Raw genomic sequence first — 22058 nt, 5'->3', positions numbered from 1 at the left:
GCGAGGTGAAGCAACTAGGCCAAACTCCCCAATATCTAGTAAGTGACAGAGCTGAGAGATGAGCCCAGGACTAACTAAAGCCATGCTCTAAAAATTGGCCCCAGAGTGTGGTGCTTATGGAGTTTCTGTGGAAACGTACAGCTTCTTGGTCCTTGATATCAGGCTATGTCACAACATCCCTTCTTGCTACCTGTACCTATTGCTTTTCCTGAAGCAATAGCCTCTTCTTGTTTTGCTACTTCTAATATAATATGAGCAGACCAAATAAAATAAAATAAAATAATTCAGCTTAGCATTATGCATAAAGTCAGAGTAAACAAACTCTGCATGGAGAGTGTAAGGTACTCTCCACATGTAAAGGCCAGAATTTCGACTGTGGGCTTTGTGCCATCTGTGTTAATGAGATAAGCAACCTCTTGATAAGTGAGATTTTTTTCTATAGGTTTCCAAAAATCAAATAAGCCTAGGAAAAAAACACTTGTTGAATATCCATGATCTTCAAGGCTTGGGTTGAATTCACCTGAATTTGACAAAGAAAGAATGAACACACATAGTGCTTAGCACGTGCTAAGCACTGCTAATAATGCTTAACTGAAGCATTATTCTAAATGCTTCAGTTATGCTAGCTCATTTAATTCTCACAACAACCCAGTAAGACAGGGACTGTCAGCTCCCTTTTACAGATGAGGAAATGCGCACAGCTGAATAACTTGCTCAGCGTCGCACAGCTGGTAAGCAGCAAGGCTAGGATACAAAGCTGGCAGTTTGGCTCCAGAGTTTGGGTTCTGAACTACTTATACTTAGTCTCACTGCATCTCCAACACTTACTTGGTACCTACTAAGTGCAAAGGGCTATGTCGTTTACTGCAGGAGATCAACCAGGTAAAAGTTCCTTAAGGAGCACATATTTTTATCTAGCACATTATGTGCTTCCAAAAGAAAATGAAATCAAACTCCTGTTCAAACAAGGTCTAACTGGTGGTAGTGTGAACTTGGGACTACCCACCGTTATTTCCATTTTCTGATGCAGCAGAACCCAAAGGAAAAAATTTAATCTGAACCAAAAGGAAAGTTGGGAACACCATACTTTATCTTCTCTAGACTTAAAATAGTTCCAAAATGGCAAGAAGTTGCCTAGGAAAATTCAGAATTTTGTTCCAGCAAAGAGCTCACAATCTTCCTTTTTTTTTTTTTTTAACAACACAGTTCTCAAAAATATAAATAGAATAAGTAAAGATGTGGTAGAATGTTTTACCTTGTTAGTAAATTAAGGAGTAAATATTATAAGCATAATGAAGTAGCATCTTGTATTTATTAAAACGGTCAAAAGGTTGCTATTTTTCTGAAGTTATACAAACCCAAAAAGTTTTTGGAAAACCTATATATATCAGGTAGCATTTTAAACCAGCATAATATTTTCAAAGGGCAATCTGGCATAAAAGGAGTTATCAAAATGTTTTTATATTTTGACCCAGTAATTTCATTTCTGAGAACTACTCTAAAAAAAAAAAAGAAAGAAAAGAAAAGAAAAATAGAAAGTAGTTCATTAAAAAAATATTTCTTGTTGGGGATTCATAACGCTGAAAACTGTAAACAACTTATATTCTGACAATGGAGCTTTCAAATTAACTGTGGCATATTATCAACTCAAAGCAGCCAGTCAAAACAATAAATATGAAAATAATGCAGTAACGTGAAAAAGTTTGTAAACTGTCACTTTAAAAGTAATACAATCTTTTTGATATCGAGCTCCAAGAGCTGTTCATGTATTTTGGCGATTAATCCTTTGTCCGTTGTTTCATTTGTAAATATTTTCTCCCATTCTGTGGGTTGTCTTTTTGTCTTGTTTACGGTTTCCTTTGCTTAAAAGCTTTTAAGTTTAATTAGGTCCCATTTGTCTTTTGTTTTAATTTTCATTACTCTAGGAGGTGGGTCAAAGAAGATCTTGCTGTGGTTTATGCCAAAGAGTGTTTTTCCTATGTTTTCCTCTAAGAGTTTTACAGTGTCTGGTCTTGCATTTAGGTCTTTAATCCATTTTGAAAAAACCATAATTCAAAAAGAGACATGTACCAGTGTTCAGTGTAGCACTATTTACAATAGCCAGGACATGGAAGAAACCTAAATGTCCATCGACAGATGAATGGATGAAGAAGATGTGGCACATATATAGAATGGAATATTACTCAGCCATAAGAAGAAACGAAATTGACTTAATTGTAGTGAGGTGGATGGACCTAGAGTCTGTCATACAGAGTGAAGTAAGTCAGAAAGAGAAAAATAAATACCGTATGTGAACACATATATATGGAATCTAAAAAAAAAAAAAAGGTTCTGAAGAACCTAGGGGCAGGACAGGAATAAAGACGCAGACGTAGAAAATGGACTTGAGGACACGGGGAGGGGGAAGGGTAAGCTGGGACGAAGTGAGAGAGTGGCATGGACATACATACACTACCAAATGTAAAATAGATAGCTGGTGGGAAGCAGCTGCATAGCACAGGGAGATCAGCTCAGTGCTTTGTGACCACCTAGAGGGCCACCCCTCTAGGGTGGGCGGGATAGGGAGGGCGGGACGGAGGCTCAAGAGGGAGGGGATGAGGGGATATGGGGATATGTGTGTGCATATGGCTGATTCATTTTGTTGTACAACAGAAACTAACACAGCATTGTGAAGCAATTATACTCCAATAAAAATGTATTAAAAAAAGTAATACAATCAACCAGGGGAAGCCAAGGTGGAATGCAGACTGAGACAAAAGAACCTAAGTGTGTGACAGACATCACTGAAAGGCATGAGGTGGGGAGGGCAGGGAGCAGCTGACAAGTAACTTTGAAAAACAGCATTTTGAATGGAAACTGTAATTGCACTGTACTTTAGTTGATAAAGTTGTTTCTTATGGGGATACAGGCTAACAAATCTGAAACCACTTCCATATATACTGGATTCAAATAAGCAAATGATGGTGGATGGTGGGAGCCAGGCTTCCCACTGTCTGAGAAGGAAGTAATAGATAAGCAAGGAAGGAATGTGAGAAAGGCCCCTGTAGTAATGGGTTCATCAGAGACACCAGTCATGTTTCGCTTACTGTAGATACAGAAAAAATTATGCATACGAATTACTAACACGGGTTAGTATACATACACCTATTTCCTAGCTCTGTCACATGAGAGGGCCTAGAAGCAATGATACTCTAGTAGCAATGAGCACACCCAGAGTCCAGATCTTGATTTCTAAATACCATTTCCCAATAAAAGAAACCAAAGTTCCTCAGAAATGGCTGATCCTAGAGCTGGAGCAGGGAGAATACAAGATGAGCCTGGAGCATCTTGAGTCTCAGAAAGTAAGGAAGTGCTCAAAAAGTAAAATGACAGGAGCATGTCAAAGGAACACAAGAGGGCTTCCCTGGTGGCGCAGTGGTTGAGAGTCCGCCTGCCGATGCAAGGGACACGGGTTCGTGCCCCAGTCCAGGAAGATCCCACATGCTGCGGAGCGGCTGGGCCCGTAAGTCATGGCCACTGAGCCTGTGCGTCCGGAGCCTGTGCTCCGCAACGGGAGAAGCCACAACAGTGAGAGGCCCGCGTACCACCAAAAAAAAAAAAGGAACACGAGAGCCAAGCTGGAAGAGTCAAAGCAGGGACAATTTTAGCAACAAAATGACACAGTACTGGATTATAACCCAAAGTAAAAAGTAAATGTGTGAGTCCATACTGATATAAGTAAATGACTGAGTTAAATACATGGGAGAGAAGAGACGAATCTTCCTTACAGAAGAATTCCAAACAATATATGCAGGTACTCCCCACACCAGGACGTGGAGCTCTCCCCCTTGAGTACAGGCTGGACTTAGTGACTTGCTTCCAAATAATAAAGTATGTGGGGAGAAGAGCAACTCTTTAGTGAAAAAACCTGACAAACATTACCCTGGCCAGGAGATCAAGGTTAACACCATCAGTGGTAAGTCCTATTAATGCATATACCCCTGACATGATGGGATAAGAGCATTTCACCTCTGTGCTATTGTTCCCCAAACCCGTAACTCCAGTCTAATCATGACCTGATCAGTACTTCTCAAACTGTCAAGGTCATGAACAAACAGGGAAAGAGTGACAAACTGTCACAGACCAGAGACTAGGCAGACATGACAACTAAAATGCAATGTGTGACACTGGACCAGATCCTGGAACAGAAAAAGGACATTAATGGAAAAACTGGAGAAATCCAAATAGAGTGCAGATGTTAGTTAATAGTGATGCATCAGTTCTGGTTTCTCAGTTCAGACAAATCTACCACGGTAATGTTAAGGTGTTAGCAATGGGGAAAACTGGACATGGGGTATATAGGGACTTGTACTACCTTTGCAGCTTTTCTGTAAATCTAAAATAATTCCAAAATAAATATTTTTAAAAATACTCATAACAATTATCCATCCCTATGATTCAACTACACAAAAAACAATAGATGGATATAAAGACAGATTGGAAAAACAGTGGTTTTATGTGACTAGGGAACATTAAATCTTTTCCCTTTACTATGATAATGCTGTTTTAAACCTCCCAAAGCAGCCCCTGATAACTAGGAACATATATGCCCTTGGTGAGGCAGGAGAATCACATGAGCCTGAAAAAAAGGAACTACAACATGATCTTCCTAGAAGAAGACAAAGTCCAGTAGTGGCAACTGAAATGGCAGGGAGAGAGAGCAGAGGTGACACAGAGCACACCTCAGCTGGCAGGACAAGGCAGTGCTTCTATCTGGGAAATATGTGCTGTGTCCCCTTCCAAGCCTCAAAAAATCACCAGCATTGCCCTTAGTGATTTCCTGGGTTGGGGGAAGACATCTCTTCGTTTGCTAATTTGTAGACTTTTGTACATATTTATTACTCTAAACAATTTATTTGCCCCCAGAAAAGGACAGAGGACAAGATAGGATGCTCATCACTACAGAAAGTCACGAATTCATGTTTAAATCCAGTTACCTTATGTAATCGAAGGTATACATGAGCCGAAGAGAGTTTGTCCACATGAAACCTACAAAGAATGAAAACCACTTTTAGCACGAGGTACAAGATAACCATCTCCTCAGGCCACCTGCATTTAAAGCATCCCAATCCAAAAATATTAATTCAGTGCCTACTGCACACTGAGCACGATGGGGGGCAGAAAACAGTCACCACCTCCAAAGAGCTCACTATCAACTGGGAGAGGTGAGAAAAACATGGAAAGATCTGCAGCTGTGTGAGACTAAGTACCAAGATGAGTACAGGAGGCAATGAATGTTAAAAGCCCAGGGAAGGGTGATTTTTCAAGTGAGAAAGAGCTATCAGTGACCCAAGGCTTCAATGATGAACTGAGACTTGGTGGGTCCCAAGCTGAACCACGGGACTTAGAGCAAACACGGGGAAGGAATTTTAGGTGAGAAGAGAAGGGAATGAAAGAAGTCAGCAAGACTCCAGGGTTGCAAGCCTGGGAGACTCACAGGACCACTGACAGTAACATCTTACAGTTGGAGAGGGAGCCAGTTTGGCAAAAAGATGACAGGTTTGGTTTGGGAAATGTTGAGTTTCAACCGATGGCAAAACAGTCCAAAGAGAATGTCAATCACGGAGATGGAAGAGTCAGGTGAGGACTGAAGCAGTAAGCAGACCACATCACCAAATGGGTCAGACCAACAATTCATCCAGCCTTACCTCTGACAATGACACTAATACGCGTCTCCTGGGAAAGCATGGTGATTGCCCTTTATGACGCTGTCCTAAAAATATTCAGAATGCCCTCTCACCCCAGTATCCTAAATATACCTTTCATTAAGGCTCTATCATTCACCAATTTAATTAAATCTTTCAAAACTTACTTCTTTTTTCACCTAGTTCAACATTTGGGGATTTTAAGTTTTTCATATTTACAATTCACCAAATGAAGTTGACCCGCTCTTTCCAACACCCAGAGAGGCCTCCAGAATGCTAGTGATTTCTGTTAACTTTTCTCTTCCTTAGTCCTTTCCTTTCCAGACTGAGGAATGTTCAGTAAAATCCTAAGGAGGCAACGTCACGTCCCATTATGTATTTCTTTAGACATTTTCTTAGCATTAATGGATTTTTTAGAGCTGAAAATGGTTACACACTCATACCTGGTCCAAGATGTAGGCAGTGTGATTCTATATAAAGGTCAAGATTTGCTGTTTCTCATGCCCTCTTTAAAAAGGTTAAGCATCTTGCTAGTCACTTTGGATAAAGAAAATGTTTACACATTTTTGGCAGTCTATGATGACTCTAGGTCTTATGCCTAACCATTAGTGACAGCCAGAAATGAATACAACATCTTAGTTTGATTTATTTTTCTTCTGCTGGTTCATTTACTTATTTGCATTCCCACGTAAGAGATTCCTACTGATTATCATCTGCAGCTTGGCGTTTTCCAGCCAGAAAATGTGTTTTTTTGAAAATCTGGAAATTATACCTCACTGCTCTGTTTCAGAATCTTAGGAAAATACCCCATTAGTAAGCAGGCTCAATTGAGAAAACTTCTCCCATTCCAATTTGTTTTAAGTTCTCTATTTACAACAACTCTTTCCTACATACCCATAGTAGCTTGATTGTATTCTGATTCTCCTTAAAGGTCTCTGATGTGGAATTTTATCAAAAGACATACACAAGTAATTTAATGTATATACACACTGGGTTCATACATAGGCAGTCAAAGTCAAACACACCCGGGAATATCACTGCTGATTTACACCAACTTCAGGCTTGTAGGTACACCTCTACAAAGTGCATGTCCCAACGGTGGTTTGGTTGAAATGTAAAACGAACAAAAAACTCAGTTCTGTAAACAAACTATTTTGAGCGAGTTTCCTTAAAAAACCTTCCAAACCTCCCAAAATGCTCACTCCAAGTTTAAATTATGCCCACCAGTTCCCTAGTTCCCTCTCTTCCTTGTTATCTTCCTCTCCCTGCTTAATCACTATTACTCTTTATTGAATGCAGAGACTAGAAACATGAGCATCCCTGACCTGAGAATGTAGAGATGCACGGGACCCCAGGCTGGGTCGTTTAACTCCTTAAAGTGGGGTCTCTGGAAATACTACTCATTAGGGGGTTTGGAAGCAGTGAACACACACTCTTTGTATTTTCCTTTGTTTCAAATGAATTTAGTTCCACTCTCATTTAATCCTAGAAAAATTCTTTGCTTAAAAGCACCTTAGGAGGTTTCCTGGTATAAACTGAGATGTTGACATTCCCAGAGGTTAAGTTCCAGGTTGAAAATCTGCCCTGGAATGTAGATCAACTGATTCATTCTCTGCACGCCCAGGAATGTTTCCAGGATTGACAGTTTATTAACTGTAACAGGTCTTGAAATTTACGGCTATGCCAGCTCACATCTGACCTAGGATAGCTTCTGGAAATAAAAGTCAATCACTTCCGACAACAGACATTAAATCTCAAGATTAAAGAGTGTCGAAATGGCTATCGGGCAGCTATAGACACCAGTCTGGTAAGTGCCTTCCAGAAGTCTACCTTAACGAAACGAAAAACCCAAGTCATGATACATGAGGTGTAGGTTGTAAACTGGAAATTTCTCTTCCACACTCAATTTTTTTTTAAATGTCAAGTAAAAGGATGTAGTGAACTGACTTTCATGGTGCATCTGAGTATGTAACCTTTCCTATGCAGGTATTTCTGCCCCAAACCTTACAGCAGGTAACTGCGTAACAGGTGTGATCATCCTTGTCTCTTGTGTGACAGATCTGGAGATCTTTGGGGCCCTAGGGACAACTGAAATAATCCAGCCAGGGTGACAGGTACTCAAAATAGAGATGACCAGAATGCAGTTACTGTGAAGAAATGTCCAGCAGAGATCATTTCCAGACAGGCAGAGAGCTAGTCAATTAGAAAGTCCACATCTATTGAACACTTACTATGTGCCAGGTCCTACGCTAGGTAGTGGGACAGAGCAGTAAACAAACCGGGTGGATCACTGTCCTGGGCTGGGCGGGGGAGGCAGGGGAGCAGAGCTTATAGTCAAGCGTCCTAGGAAGGTAAGCAGCACCCGATGCAGAAGCCCTGAGCAGTGCAACCTGCCCACCTGAGGTATGGGGGCACCACGCAGTGTCTACCTTCATGACATATTTGAGTTCAGAAGATGGGCCGCTGTGCTGGAACAGGGGGTTGATTTTTTTTTTTAATCAGCCTTTAAACTTCCTCAGGTTTCTAGTGCCTCTTGGTTCCTGGAGTGTGGACTTCAGAGAGGGCAGACAGCCAGGGAAGCACTTCCACAGGGTTAGGAGGCGGAGCCTTCACAATGAGGTAGGCTGGAGCCAGAGAGGCGCCCTTCAGTGGGCTCCTGCAGGTAGGCCCGGGGGTTCTGAGAATGGCTACATCTAGGGAGTAGCTTAAGTTAGTCTCTGGGCAATATCTTTCCTACCAGATGTCCAATGCTGCATACCTTACTGAAAATCAGTCAACTCTTCTAAAAAGTGGCAGCCTAAGCTCTGTCACTATAGGGAATTAAGTGAAGGATCTGGGCCCAAACAGCCTGAGGGAAGACAGAAACAGGGATCTAGAACTCGAGCTGGCTGGGGGCCAGCAATGACCCGAGTGGAACTGTTCAGTTTCCCTTAGCCTGAGTTTCCTCATCTGAAAAATGGGCATGATATTGGTAACTATTTCACAGGGTTGTAGTAAAATGCAATGTATGAGTGGAGGTAAACACTCAGCAGGATCTGGCCTACAGTTTATGTGTTTGGTCAATGTCCATTACTACTATCACTAAAGCCAACAGGATCCGAGTGTTTCTCCTCAGAGACGGCATTTGGTAGGGGGGTGTTAGGAGTTGTAGAGACCATATCCCGCTCTACAGTAGGCAGAATTAGGCTCCAGGAGAGAGACATCACAAGGGTTAGAGGGAGTGGCAGAAGCTGCAGCTAGAAAAAGAAAGCAAACTGAGTATGAGAGCATTACATGAAAGAAAAAGAAAGTAGCAGGAATCCATGAACTCCTCACAGGTTTTGGGTTTGAGCTGTAGAAAAGCCCATATAGCATCCCAAGGCAGTTAGAAAAAGAAAAGAATTCAACTAAAATGAAGGGGTTTTTTTCCTGCATTTGTTTTGTTTGTTTTTTTAGACTGGGTTTGGTGAGCAGCAACATAAAATTATCTTGGAAGGAGGCTAAGAAAGAATATATTATCATTTTTGAAATTTCCATGAATTCTTTCAGAAAGAAGGGGTAGGGGCTGGATCAAGCCAGGGTTAAACTCTTTGTTGAGAAGACAAAAGGGAAGCCAGTCTGTGTTTTCTTTAACGCTGGACCTGGTCAGATGCTCTACCTATTCCACCGACGTGGAAGCTTGCATCTATTTTCTTCACTGCTTCTTGTGAAGCCTGCATCCATCCACTCAAAAAGAGCGGTCTGAGTGTGTTAAGTGCAGTGGTCTCAGTAACCTACTATGAGGAGACACACAGGAGGTAAAAGCAAGCCTATGTTCCTGAGACCTTTGCAGTGAAGCCCGAGATCTAGCCCTAAGACCTCATTCCCAGTTAACGTGGTAATTATAAATGAAGGGAGCTGGCAGTCAGCTATTTACCACTGAATATTCATAGACAAAACGCAACGCATGAGTTCCTAGTTTTAATCACAGGAGTCAGGTGGTTGGTCAAGGCTAAGAAAGTAAATAATGATCCATAGAAAGCAGAACCAAAATTGCTACTTACCAAATATCTTCAGGCCAGCCATACTTTATCAGATCTTCATCTGCAGAGACAGGAGAACAAAGAAAAGGAAAAACAAGAGAAATGAAGGTCTTAAGGGATACAAACTACTATGTATAAAATAAATAAGCAGCCAGGATATATTGTACAGCACAGAGAAATAAAGCCACTATTTTGTAATAACTTTAAATGGAGTACAATCTATAAAAATACTGAATCAGTAATGTTGTACACTGAAACTACTACAATATTTTATTTATTTATTTTTAATTTTAATTCAGTTTTAAAAGTATTCTTTGGTTCTTTTATTTATTTATTTTTTGGCTGCGCTGCACAGCTTGAGGGATCTTAGTTCCCCGACCAGGGATTGAACCTGGGCCCTGGCAGTGAAAGCGCCAAGTCCTAACCACTGGACCGCCAGGGAATTCCCTAACATAATATTTTAAATCAACTATACTTCAATAAAAATAATTTTTAAATTTTTAAATAAAACAAAACTAAAAACATGTTTTAAAGAGAAGGTTAAATGAAATATGCCAAAGTTTATCATAAGTTGGGAAGGGAAAAAAAAAACAATCTTTTCCACAAGACTTTTTCTCTCCCTTAATAAAGAGTAATTCAAAGAGGCTTTGATGATTGAAAATACCAGAAAAATTTTTTTGATAGTTTTTACAACTGGACGATTATAATCATAATTTTGTATAACATTTATAATCTAAAGTTCAAAGATATTTCTATTTGAAGATAAAACTAACACTGGCAAATCAGAGCAACTGAGATGTTAGATAATGTCTTAGAAAACTGATTCACTATAACAATACTTATATGTTAAAATGGTTTTGCTACAACTTTAAAACCAGTGGACTGCATTTTACGCCTTAAAAATTAAAAAGCTTCTCAATTATAAAATTGTAGAAAATTAGGGAACAAAACAAACACCAGAAATATAAAAAAGAAAATAAAAATCACCTAAAATTCTGTCACATATGAAAATAAAAATAGAAGAAATAGGTAAAAGTCAAAGTAACTGTCTCTGAGAGTAGAACGTGGGTATTGAAAAGGATGGGGTAGAGAACTGATGTTTTTTACTATAAGCATTCTGTTATTACTTGAACTTTTTTTGTGTGTGTGGTACGCGGGCCTCTCACTGTTGTGGCCTCTCTCGTTGCGGAGCACAGGCTCCGGACGCGCAGGCTCAGCGGCCATGGCTCACGGGCCCAGCCGCTCTGCGGCATGTGGGATCTTCCCGGACCGGGGCACAAACCCGTGTCCCCTGCATCGGCAGGCGGACTCTCAACCACTGCACCACCAGGGAAGCCCTGAACTTTTAAACTATATATTTGTTAGATAAAAATAAAAATTTTAGAAGTTCTTTGGAAAAAATGACTACTTGATTCTATCATATGGATAAACTTTTCTGTTGTTGACATTTGGATTGCTTCTAATTATAAATGCTTCAGTAAATACTTTTTAAATAAATATGTCCATACTCCTGATTATTTCCTTAAGGTGTATATCTAAAAGGTGAAGTATTCGTTCAAAACATATGCATATATATGTTTGTTTTGTTTTGTTTTTTTGTTTTTGGCTATACCACATGGCTTCCAAGATCTCAGTTCCCCGACCAGGGACTGAACCTGGGCCATGGCAGTGAAAGCGCCAAATCCTAACCACTAGACCACCAGGGAACTCCTACGTATGTATATTTTTAAGGCTAATGATATATATCTCTACAGAAAGGTTATCTCAATATATACCTCTAATAGCCATATTAATAATTAGTAATACAGAAGCATTACTTAAATTATTAAACCTAAAGTTAAAAATTGTAAGGTAAAGTGATTCACATATGATGATTTAAAATGTACTCAAGTATATATAAAATGTACTCAAGTATTTAAAATGTACTCAAGTACATAAAATGTACTCAAGTACATATAAAATGTACTCAAGTATTTCCAGAAAAGTACATATAAAAAGTACATATAAAAAGTACATATAATGATAGAGTACATATAAAAAGTACATATAAAATATAAAAGTACATATAAGTACATATAAAAGTACATATAAGTACATATAAAATATAAAAGTACATATAAGTACATATAAAATATGTACTTACATGATGATAGAGTACCCTCTTGGATGAGGGTACTCTAAGCAACTGCAGACACCTTGAGTTTTCTGAAGGGTTTTCTACTAGCTTAAGTAAGAAGCTGAGCAAATAGCCGGCCAGTAATCAGAAAAAGGGAATTATAAAAACCTCTTTTCCTCATTTGGGCAATGTTTGGCTCCCTGGTGACACCTGCTGGCTAATAAAAAGAACACACCTGAAAGCTTTTTAGAGAAAGTGACTCATTCAACTTAAAATTCATTTGTGTTCCATCCAGCCCTTAGCCTGAAGTCATCAAGGCTATTAGAAGTAAACGTGATGTGCTAGGAGCACTGGAGAACAGGCAACTCTAAAATGTAATACCAGGCTTCCCTGGTGGCGCAGTGGTTGAGAGTCTGCCTGCCCATGCAGGGGACACGCAGGGGACACGGGTTCATGCCCCGGTCCGGGAAGATCCCACGTGCCGCGGAGCGGCTGGGCCCGTAAGCCATGGCCGCTGAGCCTGCGCGTCCGGAGCCTGTGCTCCGCAACGGGAGAGGTCACAGCAGTGAGAGGCCTGCGTACCGCAAAAAAAAAAAAAAAAAAAAAAAAAGTAATACTGTTCTTACAAAGCAGACTAAGAGAGGTGGATAACTCTAAGAGTGCCTGGGGAAAAGTATTCTACATACAGATTTTTTTTTTTCCTACATATACTTTAATGACAGCAAAACACCACTCTAGTGGGCTCCAGACAGAATCTAAATTTATATCTGCAGACATAAACTCTGTATCTAGATTTTATCTGTAGAGAGAAATTCCTACAACGGAGGTTTAAAGGATTCATTCTAGCCCATCCTAACCCACTCTTCCACGAAGCCTTCTCAGCTCTCCCTAACCACATTTACCCTCTGCCCCCTCTACTTCTACAGTGTTTGCTATTAATATTACTTCATTTTGCCCCTACTTTTGTTTAATAGACTTTATTTTTTAGAGCAGTTTTATATTCACAGCAAAACTGACTGCTATTTGGTTTTGTATGTGCCTCCACCTGAATGAACACTGAAAACACAGACTCAATCTTCCTCTTTGGATACTCAGAGGCTGGCACATGGCCTCACACAGATCAGCCCCAGCGAATAGGAAACTACAATGGAAGGGAAAAGAGACACGGTGGGAATGTCCCCAACACAGCTGCCTGTGTCAGCAGCACTGGTAGCCCATCAGTGAGCACCGGAATCAAAGCAGCCTTTCGCTGTAAGACATACATAAGGCTGTCCCCGCCCCGCCAGGGCTGCACAGTGCAAAACCCGCATGACCTCGGCTTTAGGTGTCTCTCAGGAACCTGAGTCTTGGGTTCACACCCTTCGTGTGGTGGAAGGGAAAGCAGACTTGGTCAGGTTTGGATCCATATCTACTGTAGATAACTAGGACTGCTATAACTGTGCCTTATTGTTCAATGTAATATAGGGAGACAGTATCCCCTCCCCAGCTATGTTCATCAGGAGGACGCTATGAGAAAACTTATCCATGACAATTCACGGGTTACTAGGAGAAATATAAAACTCAAGTATTAATATACTGCAGACAGCTTCTCCATTAAGTCACAACCAGAGTCAATGGCATAAATTCATTATAAGGAAAAAACCATTTAAAAATTAGTTATTTTATGCTATTGGTTTTTTCTCTTGGCTAGGATGTGACAGTCTTGCTTATACTGATTCTGCTTATGGTTATAGCAGGGTTTGAAACTGTTACATAGATCTGATTTATAATTATATAGTTATATAACTATATCACATTATTGTATTTATAACATTATATATATTTTATGTGATGTATGTGTATATACACCAACTACATATACTTAGCATGTGTAACTATACATACAACTATATGTTTTTATAAAACTATCTGCATAGTTATATCTAAGTTATATATAACTTATCACTGTTCTTTGACATCTTTTCATTTGGGGCCTTATTTCATTAATCAAGTGTCTCATACTGAAGAATGTTATACTTGTCTCTTTTAAAGGATCAAGTTTAAACTGTCAGTTACAAACTGCACCTAGAACAGACACCAATGGTTTTAGAAAAGGAAAAAAAAAAAGCAATACCTGAGGGTTAAAGAAAAGTAACTGAAGTGAATCAGGCAGCTCTCAGACTACTGAGGCAGAGTCACCCAGGCCTGGAGTATTCCCAGGGGAGAAAGGAGGTGGCTTTGGGGAGCTCCAGAGCTCCAGAGAGAACCACCAGTTACTGAGCGCCCACCGTGGGCCAGGCACTCTCCCCAGGCTCTTTCATTTAACCTTCACAGCCCTGCAAGGCCGATACCGTCCCAGGATCCTCTTCTTACATCTAAGAACCCAGAGGTTCAAAGGGGTTAAGTAACTATGGCTAGTTTGCTGAAGAGCGGAGACTTTAACCCAGACTGGCCAGACTTCAGAGCTGTCTTTTCCAGACATGATGCTACCCTCAAGAGAAGAGCAACTGTGCTTTTCAAGCTTGAAGAAGAGGAATTCTGTCACCTTCTCCAAGCTCCCTTGTTGCAGTTCTTTCCTCCCTCTTCAGTGTCCCACACCCTGAGGGTCAGTGCTGTCACCTCCCTGCTCTCTCTTTTTTAAATAAATTTATTTATTTTTATTTTTGGCTGTGTCGTGTCTTCATTGCTGTACGCAGGCTTTCTCTAGTTGCAGAGAGCGGGGGCTACTCTTCATTGTGGTGCACGGGCTTCTCATTGTGGTGGCTTCTCTTGTTGCCGAGCAAGGGCTCTAGGCGTGCAAGCTCAGTAGTTGTGTCTCGCGGGCTCTAGAGCGCAGGCTCAGTAGTTGTGGCGCATGGCTTAGTTGCTCTGCGGCATGTGGGATGTGGGATCTTCCTGGACCAGGGCTCGAACCCGTGTTCCCTGCACTGGCTGGCTGATTCTTAACCACTGCGCCACCAGGGAAGCCCTCCTCCCTGCTCTCTTGATCAAGAAAACTACAGTTCCCTTTCGGCACCCCCCGCCACTCATGCAGTCAAAAAGGCGATCCCTAAATCAGTGTTTTTCTTGTAAACTTTAGATCAAATGCATTAGTGAGTCAGAAAATTAATTTCGCAGGTTAAGACTAATTTTTTAAAAATGAGATAAAACAGAAAATAGAGGGCACAGAAAACAGTATGGGTATTTTTTTGTAAGTTTTTTTTTAGTTAGGTGAATGTTTGTATCATTTAGTCATAGGAATGTGCACAGTATGAGATAACGTGTTTTATTCTGAGTGGTCAAGAAAGCACTGTTAACATTTCAAGTCAAAAAGAACCATCTTCTGCCTCAAAACAACCAAGATATGTTTCTTAAATGAGGTAAAAATGTAAAGAAAATGATCTTTTCAAAGTCCAAGCCACAGATTATTTTTATTTGATGAAAACCAGCACAAGTTAACCTCTAATTCCTGTCACCCTAAATCAAACGATACCACAAAACTCTTTGTAAAGTAAGATTCTAATCAGCCACAGGTGGTCCAATTAGCTCAACTATTATCTGATATAATGAAATTCTAAGAAAGTTAATCCTTTGGAATTCCTTATAACAAGTTAGATAGTAGTTAACTGAAAACTCATATCCAACAAGCCATTGGGAGAAAAGGCAATTAACACTTACCTGCTGGAAATTTCAAAATCAAATGCTTTTGAAAACTTACTTTCATATTTATCCTTTCCCATGTAAATAGTGTAAGCAGATGAGTTAACTAAGACAAAACAAAAATAACAATAGTTAGATAACTTCAACACCGACACAACTGTTTGATGGGAAAAACAAGTGACGAATGCTTATTAGGGGTCGGCAAAACATTCATGGCCTGTAGGCCAAATCCAGCCCTGTTTTTGGACAGCCCTTGAGCTAAGAATGATTTTTACATTTTTAAAGGGTTTAAAAAAGCAAAATGAAGAAGAATAAGCTAGAGAGACCGTATGTGGCTTACAAACTCTAAAATACTGACCATCTGGGGAAGGTTTACCAACCCTCATTAAAAATGGCTACTTTCCTACTTTCTCAGGGATTTAGTTCAATGCAATTCCAGTTCAGTCCTATACTTTTGCCTTCTTCAAAATAGTTTTAAAAAAACAACGACCAAAACTCTTCACCTCAACCATTTAAAAATAGGTTCCTATACTTATGCAAGTTTTATTTTTCATAATTTGATTTAGTTATGTCCAAGGTGTGCTGCAAATTATAATAAGCTCCCTATCACATTCAGGGGAAACATTGGCTCTCAAGCTTCTTCTAATCAGTGGCTCTGAACCCTGTTTACACGTTAGAATCACCTAATTTTGCCCCAGCTCCACCTAAGACCAACCAAATCCAAATCTCTGGGGATTGGGGTTTTGCAAAACATCTCTTTTTACAGCGATTCTAAGGTGGAGTCAGCATTAGGAACCACTACCCTAAATCAAAAACAATATTCTGGGTATGGTTTACCTTAGAAATGACATTTGCTTTCCTGAGCTAGTGTGTTTTGATGTGGGCATCCTCCATCTGGAATCAGTTAGGTTTTGTAATTGAAATTCTAACTGGGTCCTGGTTTTCCGAGCTAGTCTACCAAAACCTGTTAGACCCCGTTTGGACCTAGACTCCTGAATTAATAGCCACTGAGCCTCTGCCTACAAAGCCTGACAGACAGGTACAAGCTTGGGCCAGGCAGTCTGCTGGCTGTCGCTCCAGAGAACTACCGTGTGAGTGGAGCTCTGAAGGCTGGGAAGCAGCACTCTTCCATTTACAGATTCTTAAATTCAGGATTGCCTGAACATTCAGAATGAGAAGCTTCTTAAATGATCAATCATAGCTGCCTCTCTTGGGGACAGAAAACTCCCAATTCCTTCAGTTAGCAGTTATGGTGACTACAGTCCATAATTACTTGGAAATAGTTGAGAAAAATAACTTGAAAGAAGAGAATTTTGCACTGACAGCTGACAGAAATACTTGTCTATAACAGAGCATTATATTAGCTTGATAAGCCCTTTGCATAGCATATAACAAATGCCAAGTGCAGGAGTACAACTAAAAAGTGTTTCAGATCCTCTCTGTACATTGTTACATGGGTACACCCTTTTGAGCCTATAAATGTCACCACTAGGAGTATATATCCTACTAATTAATACTCCGTCAAGCAGTGATGTTCTTTTTACAACTTAAACACTCATTAGTTAAGACTGGTTATACACACTATAGAATATCCATAAACAAAATACCATGTACCCATTAAAAAGAAAGGATAGGTGAAGAAATTAAACAGCAGAACAGTATTTTTGTGTATCTATATATAGTAATATTCAATTTGTAAAAAATAAGTAACTGTGTATACATAAACATGTTTACATATATATTTTTAATACATGTACCCATTTTCTTTATACTGTGCAAGGATATATATTTAATTGTTAACAACAGTTACCTTGTCTACTTGCTTATAAAATGTATAGATGGTTTTTGTAATCAGAACAAACGTAATTTTTTAAAATGATCGAAATAAACAAAGCTGTCTCTGCAGGACAAGCTATCTAAATTACAGCCAGGAGAATGACAGATGGTTCTTTGGATGGTTGACCTATAAAATGAGGTGATTAAGAACATAACTGCTACAAGCCCAAACTGAGGGGCATTCTACAAAGTAATTCTTCAACTGACAGTGTCAGTGTGAGAGACAAAGACTGAGCAATGCTCCAGATCAGAAGATGCTAAAGAGTAATGAATGACAGCGGAAAGCAACAATGATTTGTAATTTTCCTTTGTTATACATTCACCACTAGGACATTGATAAAAACTGAATAAAAGCTGCTGATTACATACTAGTATTGCTGCAATGTTAATTTCCTGATTTTGATAATGAAGAATGTCTTCTGATAAGAGAATATCCCTGATTTTAGGAAAAACACCCCGAAATATTTAGGGGTAAAGTGCAACTTACTAACAAACGGTTCAGAAAAAAAAAATCTGTGAGTGTGGGGAGAGAGTTGGGTGGGGAGGGGAGCTGGAAAAAGAAAGAGAAAGGGGAAAAGAAGGAGATAAGGTATATGTGGTAAAATGTCAGAATTTGGGGAATCTGAGAGAAAGCTATAAAGGAAATCTTTTACTATTCTTATAACTTTTCTGAAATACTGAAATTATGTCAAAATAGAAAATTAAAAAGGAGCATGACTGCTGAGTAAGAAATCTGAATTAAGCTCCCATCCATGTTAGAGGGATAAAGGAAAAGTAAATTGAATTATTCTAGTATTTTTGTTACTCTCACCCAAATATTAAGGTTGATTAGTATGGGAGCTAGTTATCTTGAAGATACCTGATACAGGTGTAGCAACCAGGCCAACTTTAGAGGCACTGTGATAATTTCATAATTTACAGAACAATCTATCTTGAGACAGATGCTAGTAAAAGGTACTAAAAGTACAAGTGAAGTTAATGAGCCATGTGAAGGTAATCTGTGGGTCCATAAATCAGAGGGGCTTAAATTTGACACTGGAAATATAGCAAGGCTAATGTTTCATTATTCTCTTATGAGAGTGTGAAAGAATAAAACTAAGCAGATTTTAGTTTGAGATACTAATTTTAAAAGGGAAGGCAAAAACTTTCTATTGAGATTTTCAATCCATTTTTTTAAAAAGTTTTTTTGCAGTAAACCATCAGTTGCTTGAAAAGCTTGGCTATCTATACGAAGTCATTTCCTGCAGATTCTGTATGTTCAAGTTGTTTTCTGTACTAGGATATATACAGTTTTACTACTATCTTACTGGAAGTTATAATTTTTCCATTAACTTTGCAATTTTAAAAGCTGCACAAGTGCAGATTTATTAGACTTAGAGGCCAAATATTTTTCTGACAGGAAGCAATTCTGATGTTATAATGGAAGCCAATGAGAAAAATATGATCCCCAAATCAACTGAAGCACTCTGTTCTATTAAGGGCACCTGCGTGTGTATGACTAGCACTCAAGGAATTTAGAATCACTTTAAGGAGAACAAAGCAGCCAGCATAAAATACATTTAGTACCTATATGGCCTGCCTATAGTTTTCATTCCATTGCTGGACTTCTACGGGTAACTATGTTGTCAGGGACTTTCATGAGAGGCTACGAAGAGACACTCCAGTTATCTGGAGGGGCAGGACAGGGCAGAGGGAGGATGGAAATGCTATTAGGGGCCTATAATGATTTTTCAGGCTAGTTTGAATTCTGTTTCTAGTGATTTTAATAATATGGGTAAGATAAAATTAAGCCTATAGAGACAAAGAATAGCTTACGGCACACCGTGGAAGCCTAAACTACTGAGAAAAATGAGATATGATAGTATGACGGAGTAGCAGGGGAGGGGGTCTGTGAGTTAGAACTTCCCTGGGCTTCAACGTTCTCATCTCTAAAGAGCAAGTACCACTCTACTGAAACTCACACAAACACTGTGCAGCTAGTTTCACTTAAATCTCACCTTTAACAAGTAGGCAGAGCCAGTAGCAACAGAATAGAGTGTGCTAGAAGTCAAAAAATATCATTCATTTATTCAATAAGTATTTATTGAGTAACTATTATGAGCCAGGCACTACACTAGAGAAACCAGGAGATCCTCTCCCTGCCCTCAAGGGGCTTACACTCTATCTCAAGTAGACAGAGTTTAATATCATATAACAAATGCAATGCCAAAGGCATACATGGGTGTTAAGGGGATCCCCGAAGAGTTATATCTAAGCAATCCTGGGGGGGCGACAAGGCGGGAAAGGCATCTGTTAATGACTGGCGAGGGCTGTCTCAGGGGGAGAAGCAGCTAACTGGGGGGTTGATTGTAGGCAAAGAGAACAACATAAGCAGAGAAATGAAGACAGTATTTCCTGGGAACTAAACACACCCTTTCCTTGCCTGCCAAAGACAAATCAGAAACATTATCATGTCACTTTTCAAGATCTGGGACATCAACTCTGCCCAATGAGTGGCTGTATCGCTATTCCAGAGTCTTTTTATGGCTTTCTGTAACATCCAGGCCCTATAACCCTTTCCTAGAAGGCTAAGGCGCACTTCCGGTAAGGCAGAGTTGTTGGCAGATGTCTCCTTTCTTTCTCTATGCGGGTAATTACCAGGGCGCAGCAAGATTAAAGGTTACGGGGGTGGGTGGGGAAGGGAAGACTTGGGATAGGGGTGCGAAGAAGTCCACAAACTGTCCAATTCCAGGTAGCGACAGGTATTTCTGAATAAGGGGAAAGAACAACTCCCGGAGGCAAAGACAGCAAGGGAGATGGTGCCTCTACGTGCCCCCAGGCCCTGACAAGGGGGCGCACGGGGTGGACTGGGACGGACACGGTGGGGGGACCATGAGGACGCGGGAAGAGGCACCCACTGCCGAGGAGGCGCTCAAGGACCAGGCTCAGCGGCGGCCTGGGGGTTTCGGCTTCGGAGCCCCGCGGTCGAGCAGGGACCCGGGAGGTCTCGGCGCCCACTCACCGCTGCTGCTAGTGAAGTAGAACACCATGATCCCGGCGGCGGCACGCCGACTCCAGCGCCGAGCAGCGGCACTCAGCCCTGGAAGATCAAGATACCGGAAGCGCGGAGGCCGCGTTCCCCGGAACTCCTCCGCGCACTTCCGGCGGACGTCGGGCAGTGTCATAACGGCGGCTGCTGGCGGGCTACCGTGTCGGCGCGCTCAGAGCTCAGCTTACTAGGGGATTGAGGGGAAAGAGGATGGAGCCAGGACAATAGGTGATTGGAAAACTGCGGGGAAACTCCGTCTTTCTAAGAGAAAAATGTCATTCACTGACTTTATTTTCAGAACCTCCACCCCGTGAGCGGTCAAATCTTGAGGCTTAGCTCTTGGTCTTATCTGCCTCCTTTCAGCCGCATCTGGCCTGCCTGAAAGTAGAAACCTGTTGTCTTCTTCACAGCTAGGCGTTCACTGAGCCAGTTACGGTACTTGGCACTTAGTAGGAGCTCATTAAATTTTGAGTGAACCCCAATTCCTCCACTATTCTCATTCTAGGTCCATCACCTACTGGGCACATTTGGTGCTGCACTTAACCTTAGCTGTAAGATGAAGATGAATAGAGCTGCTAATTCACAGGCTATTTTGCCAGGGTTAAATAAGTTAATGGGCAAGACTGGGCAAACCTCTGAACCTCAGTTACCTTCCAGATGTAAAGTGGGAATGATCTGACTCAAGGGAATTTCCCACAGCACTTAGTTTTGACCTATTTCTCTTAACTTCATCTGACCGACTTCATTCTGCATCACTTAACTAAATTTATTTAGAACTAAGGAAGTGCCAGAGACTGTACCAGGAGCTGGTACACAAAGATAACAACAGTAGCTAATAATCAGTAAGTGCTTTAGGAATCTTTGGGCTTTGCAAAGGAAGAACCTAGCTCTGTCCTATAAATAGTCATTGTTTTCAGGCCCTCAGTTTTATTCTCTGTAAAATGGGAATGATGATACATATCTCATAGACTGTGGTGAAGAGTAAATGAAGTAAAACACATCAAATGTGCAAGAATGCCTGGCGCATAGATGTTACTGTAATGATTTTTTAATTTAACTTGAAAAATGAAAAAATGAGCTGGAAACCTAACGTATTACTAGTTAAAAAAAAAAGGTAAACTAACAGTAAAGCTTCAAATGTGAAAAATAACTGCCTCGAAATCTTAGAGAGGCTACCTTACAAAAACATCTTACACTAAGTGACCTTAGAATGTGCCTGGAGTTCCAGAGTTTAAAATAATATAAAAACCTCAGTTTTATTCTGCTAAAAACTACAATTCCCAGAATGCATCTTAGATAAGGCCTCCGGAATGGAGACCGGCGCGCCTCACGGGATTCTTGAAGACTTGGTTTCGGAGAGAAGAGAGCTTTTAGCCTTGCAAGGGCGGGAGAATCTTGGAGACCGCCTTTCGGGTAGGCGGGGCAAACGCTAGTGCACAACCAATCACCGAGCCAGCCCCTGGACGCGCTGGGAAGCGGCCAATCGGAACTCACCTACTTCTGCCTGGACTGGCGCGCGAGAATTTGAATACAGTCGGGACCCCTGGCTCTGCTGAGGAGAGGTTGCCAGTCCGAGGGGCGGGTAAGTCCTGCGGAGGGTCGAGGCGTGGGGTGGAAGAGCCAGGAGACCGGGAGGTTCTGTGGAACGTGGAGGTGAATGTCAAGGAAAAAGAGCTTGTGCTCGGTGCTTGGCGCGTTCGCGGCTGGAGACCGAAGCCAGCGAGCGGGTGTCCGCACTTCCAGGTCACCGGGTTTCCATCTTTCTGACGCCGAGT

At 40.8% G+C, this 22058-nt stretch overlaps 2 protein-coding genes across 20 annotated transcripts in view; one reads left to right on the top strand and one right to left on the bottom strand.

The window, feature by feature from the left end:
- CCDC25 (coiled-coil domain containing 25) overlaps positions 1–20396 on the bottom strand; it is an 89233-nt gene extending 68837 nt beyond the window's left edge. For 5 of the 19 annotated variants that reach the window (XR_012332374.1, XM_073805804.1, XM_033857606.2 and 2 more), the window contains exons 1-4: positions 20257–20390; positions 15478–15525; positions 9707–9746; positions 4977–5028 (exon numbers count right to left, since the gene is read on the bottom strand). Coding sequence is in view for 10 of the 19 variants with exons in the window: in XM_073805804.1 (XP_073661905.1) it covers positions 4977–5028; positions 9707–9746; positions 15478–15525; positions 20257–20284 (168 nt within the window). In the remaining 9 variants the exon portion in view is untranslated. Of the gene's footprint in view, positions 1–4976; positions 5029–9706; positions 9747–15437; positions 15526–20256 lie in introns of those variants that run through there. The other 14 variants (XR_012332379.1, XR_002177581.3, XR_002177582.3 and 11 more) reach the window with 5 other exon arrangements.
- A 100-nt stretch (positions 20397–20496) lies between these two features.
- Positions 20497–22058, top strand: part of ESCO2 (establishment of sister chromatid cohesion N-acetyltransferase 2) — a 28580-nt gene continuing 27018 nt past the window's right edge. The window contains exon 1 of the mRNA XM_004317466.4: positions 20497–21865. The gene's annotated coding sequence lies outside the window, so the exon portion shown is untranslated. The remainder of the gene's footprint in view (positions 21866–22058) is intronic.

Source organism: Tursiops truncatus, chromosome 6, assembly GCF_011762595.2.
Source record: "Tursiops truncatus isolate mTurTru1 chromosome 6, mTurTru1.mat.Y, whole genome shotgun sequence".
Classification (NCBI taxonomy): domain Eukaryota; kingdom Metazoa; phylum Chordata; class Mammalia; order Artiodactyla; family Delphinidae; genus Tursiops; species Tursiops truncatus.
The sequence above is the reverse complement of the archived record's forward strand: the minus strand, read 5'-3'. Positions and strand labels throughout refer to the sequence as shown.